The sequence below is a fragment of the Microtus oregoni genome, unplaced genomic scaffold, assembly GCF_018167655.1.
Source record: "Microtus oregoni isolate MIOR12 unplaced genomic scaffold, Mior012 000003F_ref0000135, whole genome shotgun sequence".
Taxonomy (NCBI): domain Eukaryota; kingdom Metazoa; phylum Chordata; class Mammalia; order Rodentia; family Cricetidae; genus Microtus; species Microtus oregoni.
In genome coordinates this window covers 65,917,597-65,941,578 of record NW_024543062.1, presented here as the reverse complement: position 1 = coordinate 65,941,578, position 23,982 = coordinate 65,917,597, and the positions used below count along the sequence as shown (strand labels likewise).

Genomic DNA, 23,982 nt, shown 5'->3' with positions numbered 1-23,982 from the left:
GGCAAGTGGGACGGGGGTCCCCTGTGAAGTCACAGCTGTCAAACTCTGGCCCCTTACATCCTAGTGTCCTAAGCCCTCCAGGGCTCCGTTTCTAGAGCTCTACCTCCAAGCTTTTCTGAGAATGCATGACAAATTCTGATACAGCATTTGGCATGGTAAATTTGTCATTGTTATTACTGCAAACAGTGCCCTGGAAATCGTGAATGAGAGTCTGGATGCTGGCAGACTCCTTCGGTTAAGTTCTGCCTCCCTCCTTGCTTTGTGACTATAGCGAGTCCTTAGACTTCCTGCGCTGTGCCTCCCTGGGGCATGGGGAAGGGGACAGTGTTAAATGTGAAGGTTAAATGTATCTAAAGTAGTTAGTGCCTGGCACATGGTCACATGTCTTGTGTGGGAGCTGCCAATCAAGGAGAGGCCCCGGGGCTTACTCCTGCTTATAGCCATATCCGGTCATGTGGACTGTGGGCATCCATGAAGAATCAGGTCTCAACAAAGGATCCTTTACAGAGTTCCCCCATTGCTGAAGCCCATCTTCTCCTTTCCATGCAGGGGCTCAGTCTTCCCCAGATGAGTGTGGGTATCAGTCTGAGCTCTAGTCATCCTCACGGAAATGTCTCAGGGCACCGGAAGCAGAACAAAGCTGCTGACCTTCTGGAGTTGTCTGCAAGGGTCCTCTGCCCTTTGCCAGAGGGCCACAGGCTTAGGTGTGTTGGGAGCCCCACCCCCACCTCCTAGCAGCCCTCTGTGTCCCATGTTTGCTTTGAGTCAGCATTGGGGCTGGTCTCCCACTTCTAGAGGGCAGGGTGGAGACCCCAGTCTGTCAAAGCCCTAGGTTAATAGTCTACCGTCAGACTGAGATTTGCCTCAGGAACTTAAGGCCAGGTTCTATCAAAGGTTTGGGAAGAGACAAAATATTGAGACGTGCTTTGGAGCCAGGCCAACTGGGAGGAGCCCGTGAGGCAAGGAAGGGTGGGTTTCTTGGCTGCCCAGGCACAAAGCCTCACCCTGTGCTCTGTGGCATGAACCAGCCCTGTCAGGTTCCCCAACGTGCTCTCTCTCTCTCTCTGTTTGTGTATGTGTAACTCTGTAACTATGACTACAGGTATGTGCACACAGTGAGCGTGCTCTTTGCACACCCCTGACTCTCTGCCTACTCATGTGCTTGTAGCAAAAACCCTGTGCTAGATGCTGCCTTTCCTAATGCACCCCACGTTGCTGGTCCCCGCTGCCACAGGCAGGCTGAGCATGCCTGCCCCAGACTGTGCCCCAGGAGGTAACAACACTGTACTTTGCACCAGCCATTGGCATTCATACCAGATAATACATGGAGATCAGAGGGTAGAGCCTGGTATCTCCTGGGCAGCTCAGCCTCTTCGGGGACTAGTCCTGGGGACCAATTACTTCCCTGTAGGCTTAGATCAGGAACTGCCATTGACACCTCCCTAAAAGCCAAGTTCCACTCTGGCCCAGAATGCTGCTCTTTGCTCCTTTAAGGGGAGTGGAGGTGGGGTAGCAATTCAAGAGCATAGGAATGTCCACAGTCCCTCATTACACCTACTCCTCTCCCCTGGGTTAAGCCCCTCTCAGGTTTTGGGCCCAAACATTAGTGAGATAGAAAAAGGAACTGGGCCAAAAGTCAGGACCACCTTGGATCAAGAATGAGTCTTGGGGGTGTTTGACTGGGAGTGTGAGGAGAAACTGAGGGCCCTGACACACTCTTGTCCTCTGGGAAGGGACAGAGGGTCCACGCAGAGGACTCAGGAAGTGTTCCTACTTCTGCCTTCTGCACCTCCAGTAAGAGAGGAAGTGATTTGGAGCAGACAGCAAGGACCTGAGCAGCCAGACCAAGAGACGAGGGATGGAGCCCCCTGGTGACCAGACATGGAACTGCAGCATGTCCTTCCTGAGAGACTAGAGTGTAGGAAACTCAGCCCTGGGTCCTGCAGACCAGGAGAGGCTGGAAGCACCTTGACCTGTTGGCCCACAACGGTTAGGTGCATGGAAGGCACCAGATAGTCCACGTTTTTGGAGGCTAGGGAAATCAGCAGGGGTATGCTACCAAATGGGACACCCCTCTGACAGCTAGAGTCTAGGCTAGGACACATGGGCTGTCAGAGATCCCGGCTTGAGAGAGCTGAGAATTCTGGATGCTGAGAGTGTGTGATGTCACTGTGACTTGGAAGAAAGATTCCTTGGAGCGCATTAGCAGGCTGTCACCAAACCCTTAGCCTTCCATTCTGATCCTGAGCTCCTGACTCAAGGCTGAAGTTTTTCAAACCCCTTTCTTCTGAGCACTAACCACAGAGCTACGGAAACCAGCAGGAACCTGGATTTTTAATGAGGTGTTGTGATGTCTGTGGACACAGCAGGTAGCAACAGAGATGGGGGTAGCAAGATGGGACTGTAAGGAAGGCGTTCTCTCTGCCTCCCTCTCCAGCCTATGGCCCCTCGGCCTGGTTGGATAACCCCAGTGTGCCTCGTGGGTTACTGGAAGCCCATGCTGCTGGCTTGAGGTCTCAGACACTCGCATCTCTCTTCTCTTTTGGGTGCCATTTCATCCCGGCTCCAAAGGTGATCATGTAGGCTGGAGGGAGGAAGGACATAGCAGGGATGCTCCAGCATTGGCAGAAAGATATGTGAGTGGGACTGGAGGAAGGCGCCCCAAGCATGACCCCAGAGTCATACAGCAAGCCAACCTGCAAGGACAGAGAGGAGAAGCTATCACACAGATCCTAGCCATTTAGGCATCACTGATTGACACACAGCATGCATGGTCCCCACCATCCCTGGGGCTTCTCCCTTGTGCCACTCTTTGGACTCCTCAGCTGCTCCGCCCAGAACCTGAGCTCCCTCTCTCTCCACACTTCCAGAGCTCCTCTGCTGGAGCCGGTCCTCTCATCTTCCATGACTGGGTTCTTCCCACTGCTGCTGACCTTTGCACCCTCAGCCCTTCCCCTTCCTCTGTGAACCCTCCCCTATCTGTAACTGAGATGTGCTCTGGGGAGAGAGCCTTGTCTGCTCTGTGCTGCTGTAAACCTGCCCACTGCGCCTCCTTTCCATGCTCCCACAGCAGGGCTTTAATGCCCAATTCCACCTCTTTGTCAATCCCTCCCAATCTTGGGGGGAGGTTAGCGTCTCTGAGCTGGTGTCCCCCTGGAGCACTGACTAGGGTGCTTCTTTGAGTGAATACAAGTAAAGGATGTCACTGAGGACAGTGGAAGATGGGAGACTCTTGGAGAATTAGAGCTGAAAGGACCTTGGGGAACATCTAACCTTAGACTCTCAGACTCTGCCGGCCTCGGGATTTCCTAATGTCCCCCGGCCACACAGTTTCCAATCCAACCATTTGCAGCTAGGAATACATGGAAGCTGCCAGGCCCAGGACGACCCATTTGGTACAAGCCCCAGTTTGCAGGTGAGAGGACCTGACAAAGGCGTGCCATGCCCAGAGTCTGAAGGCACCAGAGTGGGCGCCTGCGCCCGAGAGAGCTAGCTACAAAGGGTTCTCCTGCACACTGCATCAGCCTCCCATCCCTTATGTATCCTGAGTGCCCTGGGGACTCTGAGGGATCCCAGGACGAGCCCCTCCCCCCAGGCACCTCTACTGTGAAGTCGGGGACTTGGCAGCATCAAACATCTTCTTGCGGCCTTCCATGCCAGACATGGCCTCCACATTCTTCCTCCAGTCTCCCACCTCCACTGGTCGCTCCTGTGGGTAACCCACAACCATGTTAGAAACTCACCAGGCTGCAGGGGCTACAAAGGGCCCCTGAGCTCAACAGACATTAGATGGAAGAGAATCCACCTCCTCAAAGAAACACCGATGCTCCTGCCCAGCCTGTGATGGACGATGCCTTGGCCAGACAGGGGCACAGGTTATGCTGAGGCTTCACAGAAAATGTGAAGCTGTGTGGATGGGAGGTCCTAGCGTGCTGTGATCGGGCCACAGAGCTGATTTCCAGTGTATCACAGGCCAGCCTCACCTCCAAGGCCCATAACAGCCTCCCGTGTGACACACCACAGCTCAGGGTCACCTCCTCCATTCGACTTGTTTCTGTTTTGTCAGCATGCAGTCTAGCCTGTTCATCCATTAGGCCTCCTGGGCTGGAGATGGTTCTCTCACACTCGCTTTTCACAGTGCCTGTCAGCTCTGGGCATACACTGTGAGGCCAGCAAACTTGACGCTGCTGTTTGCTAGGCAAGTAATCGAACCCAGTTCTCCAATTTCTACACACTCATATTGCCACAGCCACAACGAGAAGCCGTGGCGACGGGGGCAATAGTCGCCCCTGAACTGACACAGAACTCCTCAGTCAGCCCAGTCTTCCCCTCAGATTGGAAGCAGCCCGTCTTCCCTCTTCTGATGCGGACCTCATAGGGGGCTCTAGAATATTCTAGTTCACAGACTGACTAGAGCGCCTCAGGTGTGTGAGGAGCAATTGGTGAAGGCTCTTAGTCGGCAGGAGGAAGAGTCTGAGGAGAGTGGCCCTACCTTCTCTGTGTCGTCTTTCTTCACAGACTTGAGGTTGGCCCGTAGGTCCATGGAGACCTTGTGCTTGGAGCCCAATAAGGCTCGGAGCATGGCATCGGCTGAGACACGGACCCGGCGCAGGGGTGGACGCTTGAATTTCCCACGGAGGTCCAGGACCTTCAGCTTCAGGTCCTTAATCTGTAGGTGGGAAAGCGCCAGGCTCTATGGAGGGGACGCTAGACCTGGACCTCTCTTCCTGGGATCCAATTGCTAGGCTTCCAGCTAGAGACATACCCCAAGTTTCCCAGGCTCCATGCTAGATTCTCCGAGGTGCTCAGAACCACCTATCCTTTTCCAAACAGTCACCATGAACTTTCACAGATTTAAGCTAAGTGGCTAATCTCACCCCTTCCCTGTCACCAAGCCTCAAATAAACAAAAAGTCACTAAGCCACCATTCACATTGGGAAGCCTTGTGTGGAGTGTGGACTGCTTTCCTCTGTCACTCCATCTTTAGCCTGGCTGCTCAATCCCTGCCCAGGGGGCCTGCAGAGCAGCTGAGCCTAGACTGACCCAGCAGGTACAAAAGTCCTACATCCTAGACCCTGGGAATCCCAGGGTGTGATCTATGAGGGAATTCTCTGGAGTTTAACGATGTCACACATCACCCTCCTGGCAAGAGGAAGTGGGTAGGGAAGCAGCCCACCTGCACCGGAAGTCCCGCCTTTCCCCATTTTTCTCTGCTGGCTGACCCTAATGCTCTCACGGCCCGCAGCACGCAGACGGAGCACTGAGTACGGGAGAGGGGAGAACCAGAGAGCAGCGTGCATACTAGGACCCCTGTTCTGTGACTTGAGCCAAGCATGCTCTTAGCCTTTGTGAGTCTCAGAGTCCTCATTAGTCAGGGTTAGGTAATAGTCCCCCTATCACCCACAGGCATATAGGGAGGATCAAAGGAGGCACCACACATGAAAGTCCTTCAGGAAGGTAAGATGTCATTAACAGACATCTGATTACTTGTGTGGGAGAGCGAAGGCAGCAACTCCTGAAGAGCTCACTTGGCAGGTGGGGAGGAAATTTGTTCACATGTGACCATCCTTCCCGCCCATTGCCCATATCCGGCCTGCAGGGCTAGGGTGGGAAGCTAAAGCTTCATGCTGACAGGCTGGGCCATGTGCTGTCCAGCCCGCCCAGCCCAGGCCCAGCCCGGCCCAGGCCTAGCCTCCTACCGCCCTCCCTGGCGCTTACCTCCCTCGTGTTGTGGAGGCATTTGGCCTCAATGTCATATCGCTCCTCATCCACCACCTCCACCTTGGCGTGTAGCTCTCGGCACAAGTCCTGAGGGAACAGAGTGAAGTCATGAGAGGGGAAAGGGACACCAGCTCCAGCATCCCTTTTCCGTCTCTACACTGAGCCTGCTTGGCCCTATGGCCCATTGCTTTCTCAGAAGTGTGATCCCGACAGGAGCTGCTGGAGGCTCCATCGTGGCAACACCTCAGAGTGGAAGCCTTTGCTCTCCTTCTGCTCGCTGTGGGCTTTCTTTTTCCAGCTTTTTGTAAATGTTAACTTAGTTTTTACTTTTTATTTTTAGATCATGTCAGTATGTAGTCCAGCTGGCCTGAAAACACTGTCATTGAGGGTACCTAGGCACGAATTCACAATCCCCACTACATGAAATCACGGAAACTGTGAGAGGACACACAAGACCCACACATGCTCAACCCCAGCACTGAGAAGGGAAAGTAGACACAGAGCCCCGCCCCTAACCAAGAAGCTGTCTGTGATGAATGTTACTGTGAGGGGAATCCGCTTTCTGCACTGGAATGTCCCTGGTGCTTGAAGACACAGGCCCAGGGCAACATGAACTCTGGGTCTCCATGCTTCTTTTGGTTTTGATTTTTATCTTATTCATATTCTCTCTCTCTCTCTCTCTCTCTCTCTCTCTCTCTCTCTCTCTTACAGGATCTCACTATGTAGCTCTGTCCTGGCTCACTCTGTAGACCTTGAACTCACAGAGATCTGCCTGCCTTTGAGTGCTGGGATTAAAAAGGAGTGCCACCACACTCCTGATTTTCTCCCTCCCTCCCTCCCTCCCTCCCTCCCTCTCTCTCCCTCCCTTCTTTCCTTCTATCCTCTTTGTTTTGATTTTCTTTTTTTGTTGTATTATTTTTTTAGGGAGAAATAACATAAAGTTGAGTGGCCCAGTAGGTAAGAATCTGGGAAGAGCTGGGGGACAGGAAATAGTATCAAAATGTATTGCATAGAAAAGTTGAAAAAAACAAAACAAAAAAAATCTTTAAGCCGGGTGGTGGTGGCGCACACCTTTAATCTTAGCACTCAAGAGGCAGAGGCAGGTTGATCTCTGTGAGTCCGAGGCCAGCCTGGTCTACAAAGCTAGTTCTAGACAGGTTTCAAAGCTACAGAGAAACCCTGTCTCGAAAAAAAAAAGAAAAGAAAAGAAAAAAAAGTTTAAATAAAAAAGGTTTTAGTTCACAATCCTCCAGCCTCTATCTCCTGAGCATTGAGACTACAAACACATGCCTCTACACAAGGGCCCATAATTGTTTTCTTAAAAAACAGTGTTATCATAAAAGGAACATAAGTTAATAGTAGAAAATTAATAGTAGAAAAACTATATGTTAAACATATATGAAAAACTATATGTTAAACATATGTGTTAAACTATATGTTAAACTAAGCTAATAGTAGAAACTGTATGTTAAACAAAAAAAATACAATTAAAATAGCCACTTCCATGGGAGACATGTAGAAATATTTATATCTAGTCTCTTCTCGTCAGTCATTGGTGTTAAAACGATTGCTAACTGAATCAAAACAATAAAGCCTCATCTCTAAAAGGAGTGCAGATCTCTGAAGAAATGGCCTTCCTAAATCCTGCCCATCTCTCAGGCCATGCCATTGCACTAGCTGACGGGAAGCCAGTCCCTGGTTCTGCCCAACTAAGTTCATTCTCCCCTCTGGGACTCCCCTCTCAACAAGTGTTGTGAGACTGGGCGCTAGGGGTAGGAGGGCACCTTGTAAGTTACAGAGCTGTGTTTGTTCAAGACCCACAGAGGGTCCCTTCCCAGCCTGCCAGGCTTACCTGCAGGGCGCTGAGGGACAGGCCTCTGGTCTGCAGCGTGGGGATGCGCTCCGCTAGGTAGCGCACCTTCTCGGCTTCTCGCTCCTCATGTTCCTGCTCCCAGCACTCCTTGGCCTTGGCCAGCATCAGGCTCTGCAAAGGACAAAGTCACTGAATCAAGGCTGGTTCCTCATATTCCCTACCCAGCATCACCAAGTGAGGGGAAGAGCCTCCAGACTCAGCAGGCCAGGTCTGAGACCATCGCTCTGTGTCGCAGTGTGTGCAGTAGCTGCTGGCAGGCCTTGTATAGGTCACACAAAGTGGCTCACATGGCATACCCAGTCTCCCTCTTCCATCCTTGTTATCCCTTCTGTCTCACAGTGCTCCAAAGAGAGAAACAGACCAAATGAACCATGTCCCTCCCCCTCTACCAAGAAACCCCTCCCCAAGCTCATTTCCACTGCCTCTTAGGCACCAAGGAGAGACCAGAGATACAAGTCACTGGCCACCAGTCAGCTCCGGCAATGGATAGGATTCTTCCCTTACCCTTGCTCGGTCTCCCACCTTCCCCTTCCTGCCCGCTTTGAGTCTATATGGCTGCCCCTTCATCTCCCATGGAACCAGCCTCACCTTCAGCATGAGTTTGCGGGAGGCAGTGATCTTGGATTTCCTCTGAGGATGAGAAGGAGAGACCAATGGTAAGGTAAAGGCTATATAACTGGAATTCTGGTACAGGCCAGCACAGCACTAGCTGCGGTTCTTCATCATTACCCAGAATCCTCTGCTTGCTTTAGGGCTTTTCAAGCTCATCTTTGGGACTGAACCAGTCAAGTTCAGAGAATGTTATAGTCAACTACATTGAAGCCCTGCCTTCCAGTCCACCCTCTGCTGCATATTCTGCAGATATGCCTCCTGCGGGTACCTCCTCATCTGCAGGGGAGCATGTTGACAGCTGTACTTAGTCCACAGTGCCGCCAAGAAAAAATGAGGGCACAGATAAGCAACCTTTGTAAAAAGCCTAAAACGGGCGCCTGTTTTAGCACTCCGGGTGATAATGTGGCTCTGTTCTGATGTTCTTTTCCTGCCAGAGACATAGGCTACAGCTTTCCCAAATAAGGGAAGTATGTCTTTGTGGACATCAAACCACCCTATAGTCACCATCACCCACAGAATTCTCTAAGATATAAAAACACTGATGTGTCTTCTAATCAAAATGAGCAAGCAAATTCTTTGTTTGTTTTGGGATTTGTTTGGGGTTTTGTTTTGTTTTGCTTTTTTGTTTTTGGGTTGTTTTTTTTTTCTTTCAAGACAGGGTTTCTCTGTGTAGCCCTGGCTGTCCTGGAACTTGATCTGTAGACCAGGCTGCCTCACATTCAGAGATCCACCCCCGGGTGCTGGAAAAAACGGCACAGGCAAATTCTTGATGGCTAGGTAGATATGTTTGAAGAACGCTTTGGAAGTCCCCGCCAAGGCCAGGCATGGTGGGCATATGTGTAATCTCAGCACTCTTGGGGCTAAAACAGGAGGCTCACGTATTGAGGGCCATCGTGGAAGGTCAGGGGCTACACAGAAGAACATATGTAAAAGAATTTTTGAAGTCCCAGCCTGGTGGCAGTGTCCCCCGTGTGGTGAAGGTGACAGAGACCCTCACTGCTGACTAATGGGACCATGAGGCTCGGGAGTCCTCGTGTCACTCCTGGGTTTCTCCTTGCTGCTCCCATGGAGCGCCTGTCTATTTCAGGCGTGATCCCTGGGAGAGCACAGGTTTGTCCCTGCCGTACGTCAGGTCAGGCAGAAGTGATGAGGCTTTGTGGGAGTGGCTGGGGGAGGCTGTGGATGAGCTTTAGCACACTGAGCACACACCTTCTGATCTGCTCACAGTGGCTTACCTTTTCCTCTTTGAAAGCCTACACTCCAGGTAATGAGAGAAGGGGCCGGTTGCTGTAGCCATTATAGCCCCTGGTTCACCCACCCAGACAGACCATGGCGAAAGACCTTTCACAGTCTTGTTTCCTCACCGCTCAGTGAGTATATGACCTCTTGAGCTAACCGACAGTCCCTGGAGACTCACTTTAACAGGAGCTTCTGGAAACTTGAGGGTTCATAGGACACTGGAAAATAGTGTATTTGCTTCTCCTGAGACTATCCAGGCCTGGTGTTCCCTCAGTCGGTGACGCTGCCTCTCCACTTGAGTCAGCCAGCGCATCGCCTGTTCCTTCCATCCTCACCCCGGGCGATATGCACGCTGTGTTCTGAGCAGCCTGAGGAAATCTGCACCACAGAGTGTCCAGAACCAGGGTGACCATAATCCAGAGGAGAACCTAAGGCCACAGCTCCACTCCCTCCTCAATGTTCAGTCTCAACCTTCACCTTTCAGACATGGCTTTGTGCAGCATCAGCGTTTCAGTGGGCAGAATGGTGCCCCCTGGGCTGCAGGGACATTGAGAGAAGCTGAGGGAGAGCTTTCCCTCAGCAACAGTACAAAGCTATGCCTGAGGGGCACTGTGCCCTGGAGCAGCAACTCCCTGCATTCTGGGAGCCCAGCATCATAGAGAATCTTCACTCGTGATTTCTCTCCTCCTGGGAGCCCAGCATCACAGAGAATCTTCACTCGTGGTTTCTCTCCTCCTGGGAGGTTTCTCAGTCACTGGCATACCCACCCCTCCCTGACTTCTCTTCAGGCCCACCCCACCTTCATCACGCTGAAGAACTAAGAAACCCCAGCATCACTCACCTCCCTTTAGGCATCCATCATAGGAAGGACCGAGGACAGAGCAGAGCATAGAGGGGTGGGAACAGAGAGCACAACGTGAGCAACAACAGAACCAAGCACATTTGTTGGAGAGGAGGGTACGGGTAGCAATGACATGTTTGGAAGACATCTGCCATCGGGCAGGGGACCACTTCAGGGTTTCAGTAAATAAGAATATAAAAACCCAACAACCTTCTGGGCTACTGGACTTCCCTTTGGGGAGATGTTGGTCATTCACAGTTGTAGGAGATCTAGTGGGAGCCCTTGTAAGCTTTGACAGAGGGCCACAGTTAATGAAAAACTTCTCTCCCTGGAATGAAGCCTCATTCAAGCCCATGTGATCTGGTAGCCTAGTGTGTCCAGTTAATTGATCGATACTGACAGGCCAGCTCTGAGGCACAGGCCAACCTGGGAGTGAGCTCTGCTCAGCTGAGGGAGTTCCTGGACCCCTCAGGGAAGCAATGCATGCTGACCAGAAACTAAGGTCCATCTTTATCTCAGGAGCATCTGCTGGAATTAGCCTGGGGGAGAAGGGAGCCAGGCTTTCCACCACGTCAGTGGTGAAGGGGGACATGCCTCCCAGGAACCCTGCACGGGGAGGGAACAACTTACACTTCTGGCATGGCGGTAGCAAGGCGGCACCTAGAGGGGACAGAGGAGTCATTAATGGCAAAACCGTACCTTCAGCTGTGAACCCCTTGTAGGTGTGGGGAGTTAGACAACAGGAAATAGTCAGCATGACAGATTCCAGCAGGATACCTCATCTGTTCTACTTAATCAAAGACAAAACAGAACCTAAGGACAAAAATCCTCCCAGGACTGCACAGCCTAACACATTTGCCTGTGGTTATTGCCAGAAAAATATGCTGACTCTGGTGCAAAACAGAGCAGAATCCGTAGACAACATGGTTGGGAGGGAAGAAAGGGACTTGATGGCGGGAGACTTGACCATGCAGCTGAATCCAGATGTCACCTGTGGAAGGTGCAGGAGGAGCAGAGGAGCACAGAGACTGGCGTGCAGCTGGCCGCTGGGTGCCTTTGGGCCTAACTCCTGAGTGCCAAGGGTAGGTGGCAAGAAGCCCTGAGTAGAGGTTAAGGCAGGAGGGAAAAAATTCTTGTGTGTCTTCACTCTTTCTTGGCCAGTTTTCCTCTTGGCAAAATTGGAGCTTAGATAAGTGTTGGGCTTCTTAGTATTTGGCCCTTGAACCTTTTGTTCAAACCACATCTCACTTGGAAGCAAAGCAAGATCCATCACTAAAGGCATGACGACCCTGTCTAACGGAGTCGGCATAGGAGCCTGGCGTCCTCTGAGAGAGCACAGCTGCTGAGCAGTCTGAAGCTGCTGACAGGCGTCTCTGGGCCCAGGCCAAGGCGGGCTTCTGAAGGCTGCAGAGGCTACAGGCCTTATTCAACCTCTTGTCTGGGCCCTGACTTAGAGCATCCTGGAGCGCATAGGCAGAGAGTAGAGGAAATGACTGTACGGAAGCTCAGGGAAGCGGGAGCAGCCAGGCTGAGAACTAATGTGTAGGGTGGATCAGGAGGCCTGTGACAGTGGGGAGTGGGAGGAGTGCTGTATATAGAGGGGCAGGTATGGAGTTCAGAGTTCATATTTAGATTTGGTTAATGAACCTAGTTTGGAGCACTACAGGGCCCTTGCAAGGTGCCCACCAGTAATGTCATTCCATAGCCACCCTTCTTGTGCCTGTAAAGAATGTCCCTGAGCCCAGTGACCAGGCTTGGCCCTCCTCTCCTGAATCCTAGCCTGTTAGGGAGCCTTCCACCTAAACTTCAGTCATGGAGAGTGTGAGGTTAAGTGGGAGGTGACCCCAGAGTCTCAGCTGTCCCCAGGGGTCACAGGGGAAGAGATGTGGGAACCATCCACGCATTTCCAAGATGCTTAGCTGAAATTAGATTCCATGCACAGCTGCTGGTCAAGAGCTTTGCTCTTCTGAAGACACCGGGAAGTCCAAAAAGAAACATGGGCTGACAAAGACCCACCCCACCCACGTTTGTCTGGCCTCTGGGAATGCAAGGCACAGCCGAGTAGGTCTCACATCTGTCTCCCTGGGATGTGCTTCACCCTGGTGAGCATTTAGCCATGCCTGTCCTCCTTCCATCCCTTAGAGAGCCCACTGTCGCCAGTGTGGGGCCCACTGCTGGGGCCAACCTGGGCCTCCTGCCAAGTTCCAGGCAGTCCCCAACTGCCTCGCTGACAAATGCCAGGCCCAGGGGTCCCACATTAAGCGTGAGGCCCTGACCCGTGCTCTGACACCCACACTGACAGGCTCAGAAGACAAGCAGGAACCTGATTAGAAGCCAGGATGTAGATAGCAGAGAGGCTGGAGGGCCGGATTCCATCTGTCCCGCGAGTGGAAAATGAGGAGATAACAGAAAACACAGAAGTAGAGGGAAGGGAGCAGTCTGTGGGGCCAGACTCAGTGCTCACCTTCCTGGCCCCGAGGCCCTTGATATGGAAAAGGCTCTCAGCTTTCCACGCCAAGGCTGAATGTGTGTGAGTGTGTAAACCTGTGTAAGAGACAGCATATAGAAAGAAACTGGCCTCTTGACACACCTGATAGGAACACAAACATCTAAGTAGACTAAAGCTCCGCTTGCTCCCACCCCTGACCTTGGCTCTCAGTTCAAGGGCACCCCATGCTCCTGAACAGGGTGTTAACAAGCTGGATCACCAAGTTTGTGGCCAGGAAGTCCAGGGTTTGAACTTCTTTGGGTTTATGACTTCCAAATTTGGGGTAGTGGCTTTCTTTAGCGCACACACACACACTCCTCCCGACATCACAGTGTAGATATTGTCCTAGCTTATGTGCTCATAGGCTCTTGTGCTCTCACCCCAAATGCTGCCATCTGCCTACCACATGAGAGGACGCCCCACAATTCCTTCTATAACTCAGAGCCAGAAGCAGTGGAGAGAACTGGCATTCTGATTTGACCTGCTTGTTCCCTGTACAGATGAGACAGGTAAAGTGAGCTAAAAGCATCTGTCAGAGACAAAGGACAAAGAAATAACATGATCTCTTCGGTCAGCACGGCCTCTGGAGCTGTCTCCTTAGAGTCCTGCATGCCAGCCGTCTTCTTGTCCTGCCACTGCAGGCATTTATCGCTGTCACTGCTCCCCAGTGCCTCCCCTCCCACCAGGAGCACTGTCCTTCAAGTCACTGGCTGCAGTCCCTCCTGGGAGCATAATCCACCAGGTGCTGCCTTGGGCTCCTGAGGAACATGTGGGACAGTTCTGTCCTTCCAGGTTTCACCCCCCCCCCCCCACACACACACAGCATTTTACAGGAGAGGTGCCATTTTATAGACAAAGGGCTTTGAGTATTAGAGACAAGCCTACTTACCCAAACAAGAAACATCTTCCATCCCCCAAACCTTATTTTCCCTTTTAAATAAAGCCCCAGCTCTCTATCCTGGCTTGCCCGGGTTCACAGTCAGGGCTATAGACACTTACCTAGTTTAATCCTCGTGGAGTAAGACTGACCTGAGCCTCACCACACACTGCAGGCTGTGGGGGCAGAGCTGAGGGCAGGCTTTGAAAACTGTGGCCTCCGGCAACTGGCCAGTAAAAATAGAACAGCCACTGCCCCTCCAGCTGCCCCTCCTTCCCACCCCCTCCCACCATACACACCTCACAGGGCAGATACGTGCTGCGGGGTATACCATAGGGCACACATAGGAGTGCACACACACCCTGCATAAACACAGCCTCTGACTGGGGGGAACCAGCACTCATCTGAGGAAAGGTAGAGAGTGAAAGACCAGACCAGACCAGATGTGGAGCTGAGCAGAGATGGGAACAGAAAGCAGGATGAAGGACATCTGGGCCCTGGCAGGCCAGAGGAACCATGAAGGACTAGGGCAGGAACCAGCAGACTGACATTTTCCTCTGTGTTTCCGCTGTGAACACGCAGCGCCAGCCCATGCTCCTCCGAAAACCTCAAAAGGCCCCAAACCTAATTGTTTGTGACTCTGGTGCCAGTGAGCTAGGACGCTGCCTGCAGGGTTTTGGTGGTGTGTTTCTGGGGCCCAGCTGAGTCACAGTGGCAGCAGGGTCCCCTTCGTGCACGTGAAAGCCTGAGGATCTGCAGACATTCAATGTACTTCTCCAAGTGGGCTATAAGGACTCCCCATTGACCAGGTTCCAAATGGTATCCCACCTCCATTTCTCGAACCCAGGGAGACTAACAGTCGTTCCCTGCATAATCTTCATGTCAGTCAGAAGCTAAATGACCCCGGGAGACCAGGACTGCAGGGCTGCACCTGTTTACCGGGTATTTTTAGGGCTGTTGATGAACACATAATACCCACCCTATAGTCAGAGAAAGACAATGCCTGCTATGTTAATCCTGTGGCTATTATAATCGGTCATCTTGTGGGCCAAGATCCCAGGCTAGGCAGGACAGGCAGAGCACTGACCCATCTGGAAGGTCAAAAGCAGGCTCGGGGTTGGGGAGGGAGTTGGTGGGCAAAGGGAAACTAAGGCAATGCATTCCTAGGGTTTCCACCAGGAAGAAATAGCATGCCCCATGACGCTAACATTCCGCAGCCCAGCAGAGATGGCTCCAAACCTCTTCTTCACAGTGCGTGTTTGGGAAGCCTCTTGCTGGATGGATGCCAGGGAGACAGGGCAGGGTCTGAGAAGCTGTGGGGCTCGGGCATGGGATCCCAAGTAGAGAAGCTGGAGTAGAAAATAGACAGGAATCACTCACGTGGAACAGCTGCAGCAGAGGAATCTAGGAGCTTTGGGAAAGGTTCCGCTGAGGCCTATTGCCTTGACTTTTGGGGGATCTCTTTTTTTACATTTGGGGTGTGTGTGTGTGTATGTGTGTGTGTGTGTTCTCACGTGTGAGGTACATATATAAGTGTGTACAGAGGTGTACTGGTAAATGTGGAGGCTGGAAGACAACCTAAGCTACTATCCCTTGAGAAATGCCTGCTGTATCTTTTGAGATGTCTCTCATTGGGACCTGGGGTCCTTTGATTCCGCTAAGCTGCCTGGCCAGAGAGCAGCCTGTGTCTTCCTCCCCTGTGCTGGGCCAAGATGCCCAGCTTCTGATGTTGGTGCTAAGGGTCAGACTCGGTGCACAGTACGCACCCTAACAGCGGAACCACCTCTCCAGCACCTCCAAAAAATTTCCTCTAAGACCTCACATCAAAAATGAGTTGTCTGCATGAATTATCTTGCTTTCTGAAAAGGAAAATCGAGATAACAAATATGAGAAAGCACAAAAGAGGAGCAAAACTACCCAAAACTTAGGTGACCATGTGTTTACAGCAAGCCACTGTGAATGCAGGCCACCCAGGAGGGCGTCCTCTCTGCTGGAAATACAAGGCCATGGGGGCTCTTGGGAAAAGCAGGGCCTGGGGCCCCTTGTGGTAGGTCCCAGTGTTCTGCCTCTATTTATTTTCCATGTGGTTCCCAGCATCTAGCTCTCTCCCTCGGGCTCCAACTCTGACTCTGCACCCTGGTCTACAGACTTCTCCAGGGTCTGTCTCCTGACATAACTCCAAAGTGGCCTTCAAAACTAAGTCTGTTATGCCTTGTAGTTCTTATGCATGCTCCAATTTCCCTGAGCAGGGCCATGGGGGCAGAGACCTCCAGAGCCCACTCGTAGGCAGGTGCTCTCTAGCAAGAGTCTTTCTCTGTGTAGCTAAGGGTCTACCCTGAGTGTTTCTGCTCTGCTGCACCAATCGCTGTCCTTGCCAAGTGTGCCTCTGTCGCCTTCCTCCTGACTGACCCCCTTGCTTACAATAAAGGCCACCACCTTTGAAGTTCATATCTGTCCAGAAACAGGTCACCACTTCCTATTCTGCCTCTACAGGGCCAGCTATCCTAGAGCCTTCAGGCTATGCATGGCTTCTCCTCAGACACGGAGCCAGAAACAACACTCAAAGTTCTCCAGAGTCCCCAGGGAGAACTTCCTGTTGTCATGCGGATAATGGCCCCACAAACGCTCCCACATCTTAATGGCAATGTAAATATGATACTTTAGATAGCAAAGGAACACTGCAGATGTGCTTAAAGATGGGAGGTTTTCCTGAGTTATCACACGGTGCTTTTTAAAGACCGAGGCGTGAGGCTCAGGGTTGGTATGAAGTGTGACAAGTGAAGAGAGATATAACACACTGCCCGCCAAGTTGGAGGAAGTGAGTGCCAGCCAAGGAACACAGGTGGCTTCCAGGATCGAGAAGAGGAAAGGAGATGCCTCCCTCGGCCTCCAGAAGGAAGCAGGCCTGCAAATACCTCATTGCCCAGTCTTGAGAGCCTGGTTTTAGACATTGTCCCTGCAGGACTGTAAGATAACTTGTGTCATTTTTTTTAGTGGCTAAGCTTGTGGTGGCTTATTATAGTGGCAATAAGAACTTAATGGGCTCTTTCCAGTGACTTGCAGGTATGCTTGGGGCCAGCCAGAGAAGCAGTGGACTTGGCAAGGTCAGTGAGAAGAGGGTAGGTGGAGTATACAAAAGGAAGGCAGTCTTAAGGCAGATTCTGACACTCTCCTGGAGAAAAACACAACTTGTCCTTCCTGAAAGCCAGTTCTTCTCTTGCTGGGAAGGATCACAGGAGTTCTGCAGAGGAAGACACCGGTCCAGGAGAACGAGGGGAAGAGAGGCCATGTGATGGGCAGTTTTGGTCTTCCACACACACCTCTTCCCTAAATTTAGCACTAGTCTAACCAGCTCTGCTTCTTTACTTCCTTCTAATCCAAACACTCCCATCGATGCCTGTAGGTGTCCACTGAGAAAATGAGAAGACAGCCCCCTCTTAAGGCACGAAGCCCTGCAGGCACTGGGGGTTCTCTGGCCCAGGGTGGGACTGTGGGAGTTGAAGAACATGCTCAGCTGCACCTACGTCCTGGCACTAACCTCACCCACCGCTGTCAGTGCTCTCCCCTGGTTTCCTGAAATGACCACTTGCACATGGAAAAGGCTATACCTGCTCTTGCTCTAATGTCTCACCAGCTTCACCCCTAATTCCTTTCTGCTGAGTCAGCAGCTCAGTTCACACCCCATTCCCACCCGACCTCAGCATCATCCCCATCCTAATGCCGACCTTCCAGAGCCTAACCAAAATGCAGGTTCAAGGCCGAATAAACCGCTCCCCAGGGCCTCCTAGACTCTTGGATTTCTCATTGGTAACCTGGCTTCAGGATATGTCATGACCTTAGGGGAGCCTGGCTTCCAAGGGACCCCTCTTTGCCTCCTGGGGACCTCCTGCTGGGGACAGGCTGATGAACTTCCTTCAGCTTCTTTTAAAAGTCCTGGGAAAATCTGAGGCAGTGTAGACAGAAGCTGTGCCTTGAGAGATTGGCCCTCACCATCAGAACTTGACCCTCAACCCAGTGAGAAGTTAACAGAAGCAAAGTGGGGCATGACGGTGCATGCCTGGAACCTCAACACGGGGCACTGAGGCAGGAGGATTGCTGTGGATCTGAGGACAGTTTGAGCTGGAAGGCGGGAGGGACAAGGAATACCAGGAGGATCCCGGGTCCTCTAAGTTGGAAACAAAGGCAGGGCATGTCTGGGAAAGAGACCCCGAAGGGGAGTTGGTGAAAGTAGAAGGCCGAGGTAAAGAGTGTCCAGCCTTTTGTCACACTGGTTTCCAATGTCGTTACTGTGTCCCCCAGGGCTAGAAAGACCAGAGAGTGTGGGAGGAAGGAAGTACAGGCCAGAAGAGCCTTACAAGGCTGTGGGTAGAAGAGTCAATCATCGCAGGGGCAGGCACCTGTCAGTCAGCCCCAGCTGCCCCAGCATTGTTTGGAAAGCAGAAGAACCTAAATTAGCAAATGACAAAGTTGGTTCATTTGTCCTGCCAGCCAGCCCTCCCACACTGCTCGGGGGCCATGCTTCAGTGACCGCCAAGCACAAGCCCCCTCTCCACACCCACTCCGCTCCATGCCACTCCTGTCTGTCCTTGCTCTGGGACCAGGTGTCTGCAGTGGACCCCAAGGGGGGAAGGGAGGGGAGAGCACGGAGGAAGATAGAGTTGCAAGGACAAAGAAAACCTGTCACCCCTCAGTTTTATGCCACAGATCAGCCTGTGTCCCCGAGGCCTGTGTCATCGGAGATAGAGCTGTGTTGAGTCAACCCTCAAGCTTGGAGATGGATAACCTCACTCCCAGCAAATCTGATCTGGTGTAACTTGAGCAATTTGACCCTTGTGAGATTCCGTTTCCTCGTCTATAAAATGGAGATAATAATAGTGTCTACCTCAGAGGATTGCTGTGGGGCAGTGGTGAGGTAATGTGTACAAAGGGCTTTGTGAAGCTCTAGCATGAGGCAAGCACTTAGCCCTTGTTAAGTTCTTAGGGTATTCTGGTTTCCATGGTGGTAGGGATCGAACCCGGGGCCTTGAGTGTACTAAGGCAAGCACTCTGCTGCTGGGCGACTTCACAGCCCGTTAGTGTGTTCTCACTGAAGTCCCAGAATCACTTTGAGGTGGGCATTATTGCTAATCCCATTGCACTGACAAGGAAAGAGTTCATGGTAGGAAAGCAACTCGCGCAGTGACCCACAGCAAGGACGAGGAAAGGATTCGTTACCTGGTGACAGCCTGGCATACGTGAACTGCTCAGGAAACCGTTTAATGTTTATTTCTTCAGGGTTCTCAACTTCAGATTTTTCTACTGTAAATTTGAATGGATCAGTCTGTGGGACCAAAGCTCCCCTAAAAACTAAAGTGCTGCTTTGAACTATGTATGGGTTCTTATGGGAGGTCTATCCGCTGTCTGTAGAGCCTGAAGTAGTTCACTGCCTCTGTTCTCAGCCCTGAGACTCCAGGAGGAAGACGTTTTTCTCTGTGCTCCGGGGATACCAAAGCTGGGCAGAGAGAGAAGAGGAAGCAAAGGAAAAGGCCACCGAGAGAGGTGGGTGAGGGCCTTCCAGCTGCAGCAGGCTCCAGCAGCGAGTGGGCGGGGCCCTGCCCCCTTCAGCTCAGCCGCGTTTCTCACACTCCGCTCTCTGCTATCTCCCATGCCTGCCCCGGACTTCCTCCCACACCCTCTGCCCAAACCTGTTGTCTCGGTTCTCCCTCCAGCTCCCTGCTCCTTGAGCTCAACCTTCCTCCGTTCTGGGGGAAATCTGCCCCTGTCTCTCTGCCTGCTTCCCGCCTCCAGCCATGTGCTGTGATAGACAGACAAGGAGCACCTTCACCCCAGGTTGCTGTCATCTTGGTTCTAGCGCTTTGAGCCTAGGGCTGGGCCGTGCCTTGGCAGGTCCCTGCAGAACAGGCTGCCTTACCAGAAATCCCCATAATAAGTAGGTAGGGTTCAGGGCAGCCCCTGTGGGGCACGGGAAAGGGGTGTGGGGCATGGAAGCAGAGAGAGCTAGCAAACCAGGTGTGGGTCCCGCCCTTCATAAACAATTCTTTTTAGACTGGCGCATGAACAGTCAGTGAACCTGGGAACTGGGATACCAGGTCAGCATGGAGCACTCCTAGTGCTGCCTCACCCTGCCCACTGCTCATGCCCAGTATACCCTCAGCCTGATGACTCCAGCTCCCAGACCTCTCCTATGCAACCAACAGCCTACCCTGCACCCTACCCTGACCATTTGACTCTATTTACCTTGTAGAAACCCAGACGCTATAGTTCCTATATCTGTGCCTTTGAATGTTCAGGCCTCCTTTCTCCCCTGTATTTTCCACCATATGCAACCCTCCCTTCCAGACCTGCTTGCCTTTGCTCTCCCAGGTCGCCTTCTGCACATTTCACCTGATTCTAGGCCTGCACTTCCTCTCAGGTGCACCCAGTGTACCTTTCCTCTGGGAAAGTTGTCTTAAGGGGCCGGTGACAGGGTCTCTACCCTTTATCTGCCCCTGCAGGATTTTATATGGTGGTAGCACCGTGAGCCCATGCTAGCCCAGTGGTTTTCTAAACTGTGATGCCTCAGAACACCCCGGAAGGCTTGTTACAGCACAGCTCTGGTCCCCAAAGTTTCTGCTTCAGCAGACCTGAGGCAGGTTCAGAAATGTGTGGTTTTTCACCAGGTCACTGGTGTCACTGGTCTGAGAATCACTCAGAGTCCCCTTCTGAGCAGACATGACATGGAGTAAAAATGTCGTGTTAGGATTCTGTAAATACCAGGCACAGACAGCCAGGAAAATCACACCCAGGCCTCCAGAGGGTCCCAACCTAGGACTTCTGACCCCTTTCTCCTGCTTCGACACTCCTTCCTCCAAGCAACGATCCAAGAGGAACAGAAACAATTGTGATCAGGAGCTTTGTCTTGGGACTAGGGAGCCTTGGGAAAGATAATGGGAATAAAGTCCCCTCCGGGGCCACAACAGCTGACCAGTGTGTAGGTGGAAGCAAAGAGGAGGAGACCGTAGGAGAGGGCTGCCTCCTGACTATGAGGATGTAAAGCTACAGCCAGGGGTGGTGCCCCATGTCCTTCAAAGTCTGGAGGGAGAGGCAGGTGGATCTCTGAGTTCAAAGCCAGAGTGAGTTCCGGGACAGCAGGGTCTATGTAGAGAAACCCTGTCTTTAAAAAACAAAAAACACAAATTAAAACAAGACAAATATACACAATTTTAAAAAGAAGAGAAAGAGAAAGAGGAAGGAAGAAAAAGAAAAAAGAAAGGAAAGAAGGGAGAAAGAGAGAAACGAAGGAAGGAAGGAAGGAAGGAAGGAAGAAAAGAGGTTAGAATCCAGCTACTGCTTAGGCCACGATGCCTGCAGTCCTTCCCCAGTCATAGATACAGACAGGTGGGAACTGCGGAGACGGTCTGTGACTCTGTAGCTAACAGACTGCCAGGTACCACAGTTTCTTACCCAGGGAAGTGAGTTTAAATCAAAGCAGGTATTGGTGGCCACACATCCTGCTCCCTTCCCTGCCTCCTGCCTGGAAGTCAGAGAGCCAGCTGCAGACCTGTGCTGAGAAGCCTGTGCCACTGCCTCATCTTTAGGACACCCACTTCTACTGCATGGACCCTGATTTTCTCTCTTCAGAGTCCAACCATGCGGTCTGTCCCTGGTGCTAGGGCTGAACTCTCCTTAGAGGCCCCTGCCACACTACTGTTTGTCTGTCTGTCTAGCCAAGACACTAATAACTCTTCTAATAAACTCCGTGTTCTCAACAATCCAGCCCCTCTTGAGTTCCTATCTGGGCCCTTTCACTAACCATCCCCCTCAGGCATTCACGAGCATTCGAGTTTCACCCACTAGTCTCAATCTGAGTCCCATGTCTGCCCCTCACCTGTCCCCCTCTGTCCTCAGGGTCACAGGAAGGTACAGCAACCACCCCTGAGCCACTCCCCAAAGCCAGCTGAGCCCTAGGGTCTGCTCTGCTGCCCCTTGAGGGGTGATGTGGGAGTGTCATATATCAATCTGTTGATTTCATTGGTTAAGCAATAAAGAAACTGCTTGGCCCTCATAGGTTAAAACATAGGTGGGAGGAGTAAACAGAACAGAATGCTGGGAGGAAGAGGAAGTGAGCTCAGACTCGACAGCTCTGCTCTCTGGAGCAGAGACGCCATGCTCCTCTCTCTGGGGCAGACACATGCAATGAGGCTCCGACCCAGGATGGATGTAGGCTAGAATCTCCCTGGTAAGCCACCTCGTGGGCTACACAGATGATTAGAAATGGGCTAGTCCAGGTGCGAGAATTAGCCTAGAAGAGGCTAGATAGAAATGGGCCAAGCAGTGTTTGAAAGAATACAGTTTGTGTGTTGTTATTTCGGGTAAAGCTAGCCGGCGGCCAGGGTGTCGGGGATGCAGCCCCGCCACTCATATTACAACAGAGGGGTCTGATCTCCAGAGACCAGGGCACCAGCTCTGTTTTAGCCATAACCATCTTCACCTCTACAGCTTCCTCCCTGCTCTCCTGGTGCTGCCAGAGCCTCCCCAGCTCCTGAGAAGACGTGACGTGATGCAGTTATGGGATCAATTCACACTCCTCATGGCTTCCCTGGTCTCCTGCTCCCCCAGGTCCAGTCACGGGCATTGGCGCTACCTTCAGGGAGTCCTCCCCTCCAGTCCTCCTCCATGCTTCAGTCTGCCCAGCCACCCCTGATTGTATTAGGTGCCCCTCCTCTGGGCACTGCAGTCCCTACTGTCCCTCTTTCCCACACTTCACCCTTGCGCTGACACCATTCGTTTCCTTCTCTAGGAGGAACTGGAGTGTGGATTCCAGACCCCACTCTTTTGCATCCTCTCCCCTCAGGGACACACATAGTAGGTGTTAACCAAAGTCTCACTAAGTGGCTAACACCGAAGGGTCACTTCTCCAGCTGAGACTGTGCAAGGGGACTCTCCCCAACCCATAAGATGTCTGGGCCTTTCCTGGGGATCCTGAAGTAAGCTCAGGGCTCACGGCTAAGAGAGAAGGCAGGCTACCTTGTCCAGGTTTTCGATACCAGCTGTCTCCTCCCAGGGAGAGCAGCCAGCCCAGCCCTGCTCTGTCCTCGACACAGGTGATGACCTCCAACAATGTGCTCAGACATACAGAAAAACAGCAGCTGGGGACCTGGGCCTCTGCTCCTAAGCAATGATTCTGTCCCATGGCAAGACTAGGACTGGGCAAATGGGGGAAGCAGGACCCAGCACAAGCAAAGGCTGTGTGTCAACCACTCAGCCTCCTCCCCTCACCAACTTCTTCTCCATTCTCCTCCAAGCCCAATGTCTTTCCTCTCTGCTCAACTACATGGCCCTGTTTTAAGCACCTGGGCAAGTGACCTCCCAGGGGGGTACTCCTTTGGTCAGCAGGTCTAATGAAGTCCCTTCAGGCCTTCAGCCAGGAAGAATAACTTCTTCCACACTCCTTTTGAAGGTGGGCTTCCATGGGGCTCCAGTCTTTCCATTCGGGGGAAGCTGCTATACTTCTTTCTGTGGAAGAAAGGGGAGCCCCCCTTTTCATCTCCTCAACATAGACCCTTTCTCCCCAACTGCACCTTCGTTATCTCTTTGAGGCTCAGGTGCAGAATTTATAACACAAAACCCTGCTTGCAAGTGTAGACCCGACCAGCAGGGGGTGCAGTCCTGCAGGCAGAAATGCAAGCAGAGTGGTCACTGTAAAGACAGGGATAAGACTGGAGGGCATGCTGGGTAGTAGTGGGGCACGCCATTAGTCCCAGCACTTGGGAGGCAGAGGTGGGCCCTCTGTGAGTTTGAGGCCAGCCTGGTCTACAAGAGCTAGTTCCAGGACAGGCTTCAAAGCTACGGAAAAACCCTATCTTGAAAAATAAAATAAATAAATAAATAAAAAGACTAAAGGGCATAATTATTTCTCCCAGCCTCAGTACTGACCATGGAGGTGGTGTTGGCCATTCTGAGACAGACAATTTCTTCCTCATGAAGGCCATCCTGTGAAAAAATGTATAGCACTGTATCTCACAGTGTGGCCCGTTAGGGTTTGGACTGCCCCGTTGGCCTTTTACACTGTGCTGGCATTTGCATAGAAGGTACCAGTGCAACCATGGATAAAACCGCCAGTGCCTTACTTTGAATGGAGGCAATGGAATCAAAGCAAGCTAGGAGTTACCCCTACCCTTTGGTTAGGTAATTTTCCTCACCAACACTCACTGAGAAGAAAGCTGGTTTTTCTTAAGTATGTCTTAGATGAATCAGGAAAGTGTTCCTTATACCACAGATAGATAGATATAAGATAATCACGAAAAATAAAGTGCAATTTTTAGTCCTTAAAATGTGTCAGTCATTAATAA

The 23,982-nt window shown here is 51.9% G+C and overlaps 1 protein-coding gene across 1 annotated transcript in view; it reads right to left on the bottom strand.

The window, feature by feature from the left end:
• Window positions 1-2,371: 2,371 nt before the first annotated feature.
• Window positions 2,372-23,982, bottom strand: part of Tnni1 (troponin I1, slow skeletal type) — a 47,223-nt gene continuing 25,612 nt past the window's right edge. The window contains exons 3-12 of the mRNA XM_041648681.1: window positions 10,917-10,946; window positions 9,923-9,982; window positions 9,741-9,823; window positions 8,475-8,509; window positions 8,183-8,224; window positions 7,574-7,705; window positions 5,719-5,808; window positions 4,493-4,669; window positions 3,600-3,709; window positions 2,372-2,696 (exon numbers count right to left, since the gene is read on the bottom strand). Of these exons, the coding sequence (XP_041504615.1) occupies window positions 3,602-3,709; window positions 4,493-4,669; window positions 5,719-5,808; window positions 7,574-7,705; window positions 8,183-8,224; window positions 8,475-8,509; window positions 9,741-9,823; window positions 9,923-9,982; window positions 10,917-10,946 (757 nt within the window). The 3' untranslated portion in view covers window positions 2,372-2,696; window positions 3,600-3,601. The remainder of the gene's footprint in view (window positions 2,697-3,599; window positions 3,710-4,492; window positions 4,670-5,718; window positions 5,809-7,573; window positions 7,706-8,182; window positions 8,225-8,474; window positions 8,510-9,740; window positions 9,824-9,922; window positions 9,983-10,916; window positions 10,947-23,982) is intronic.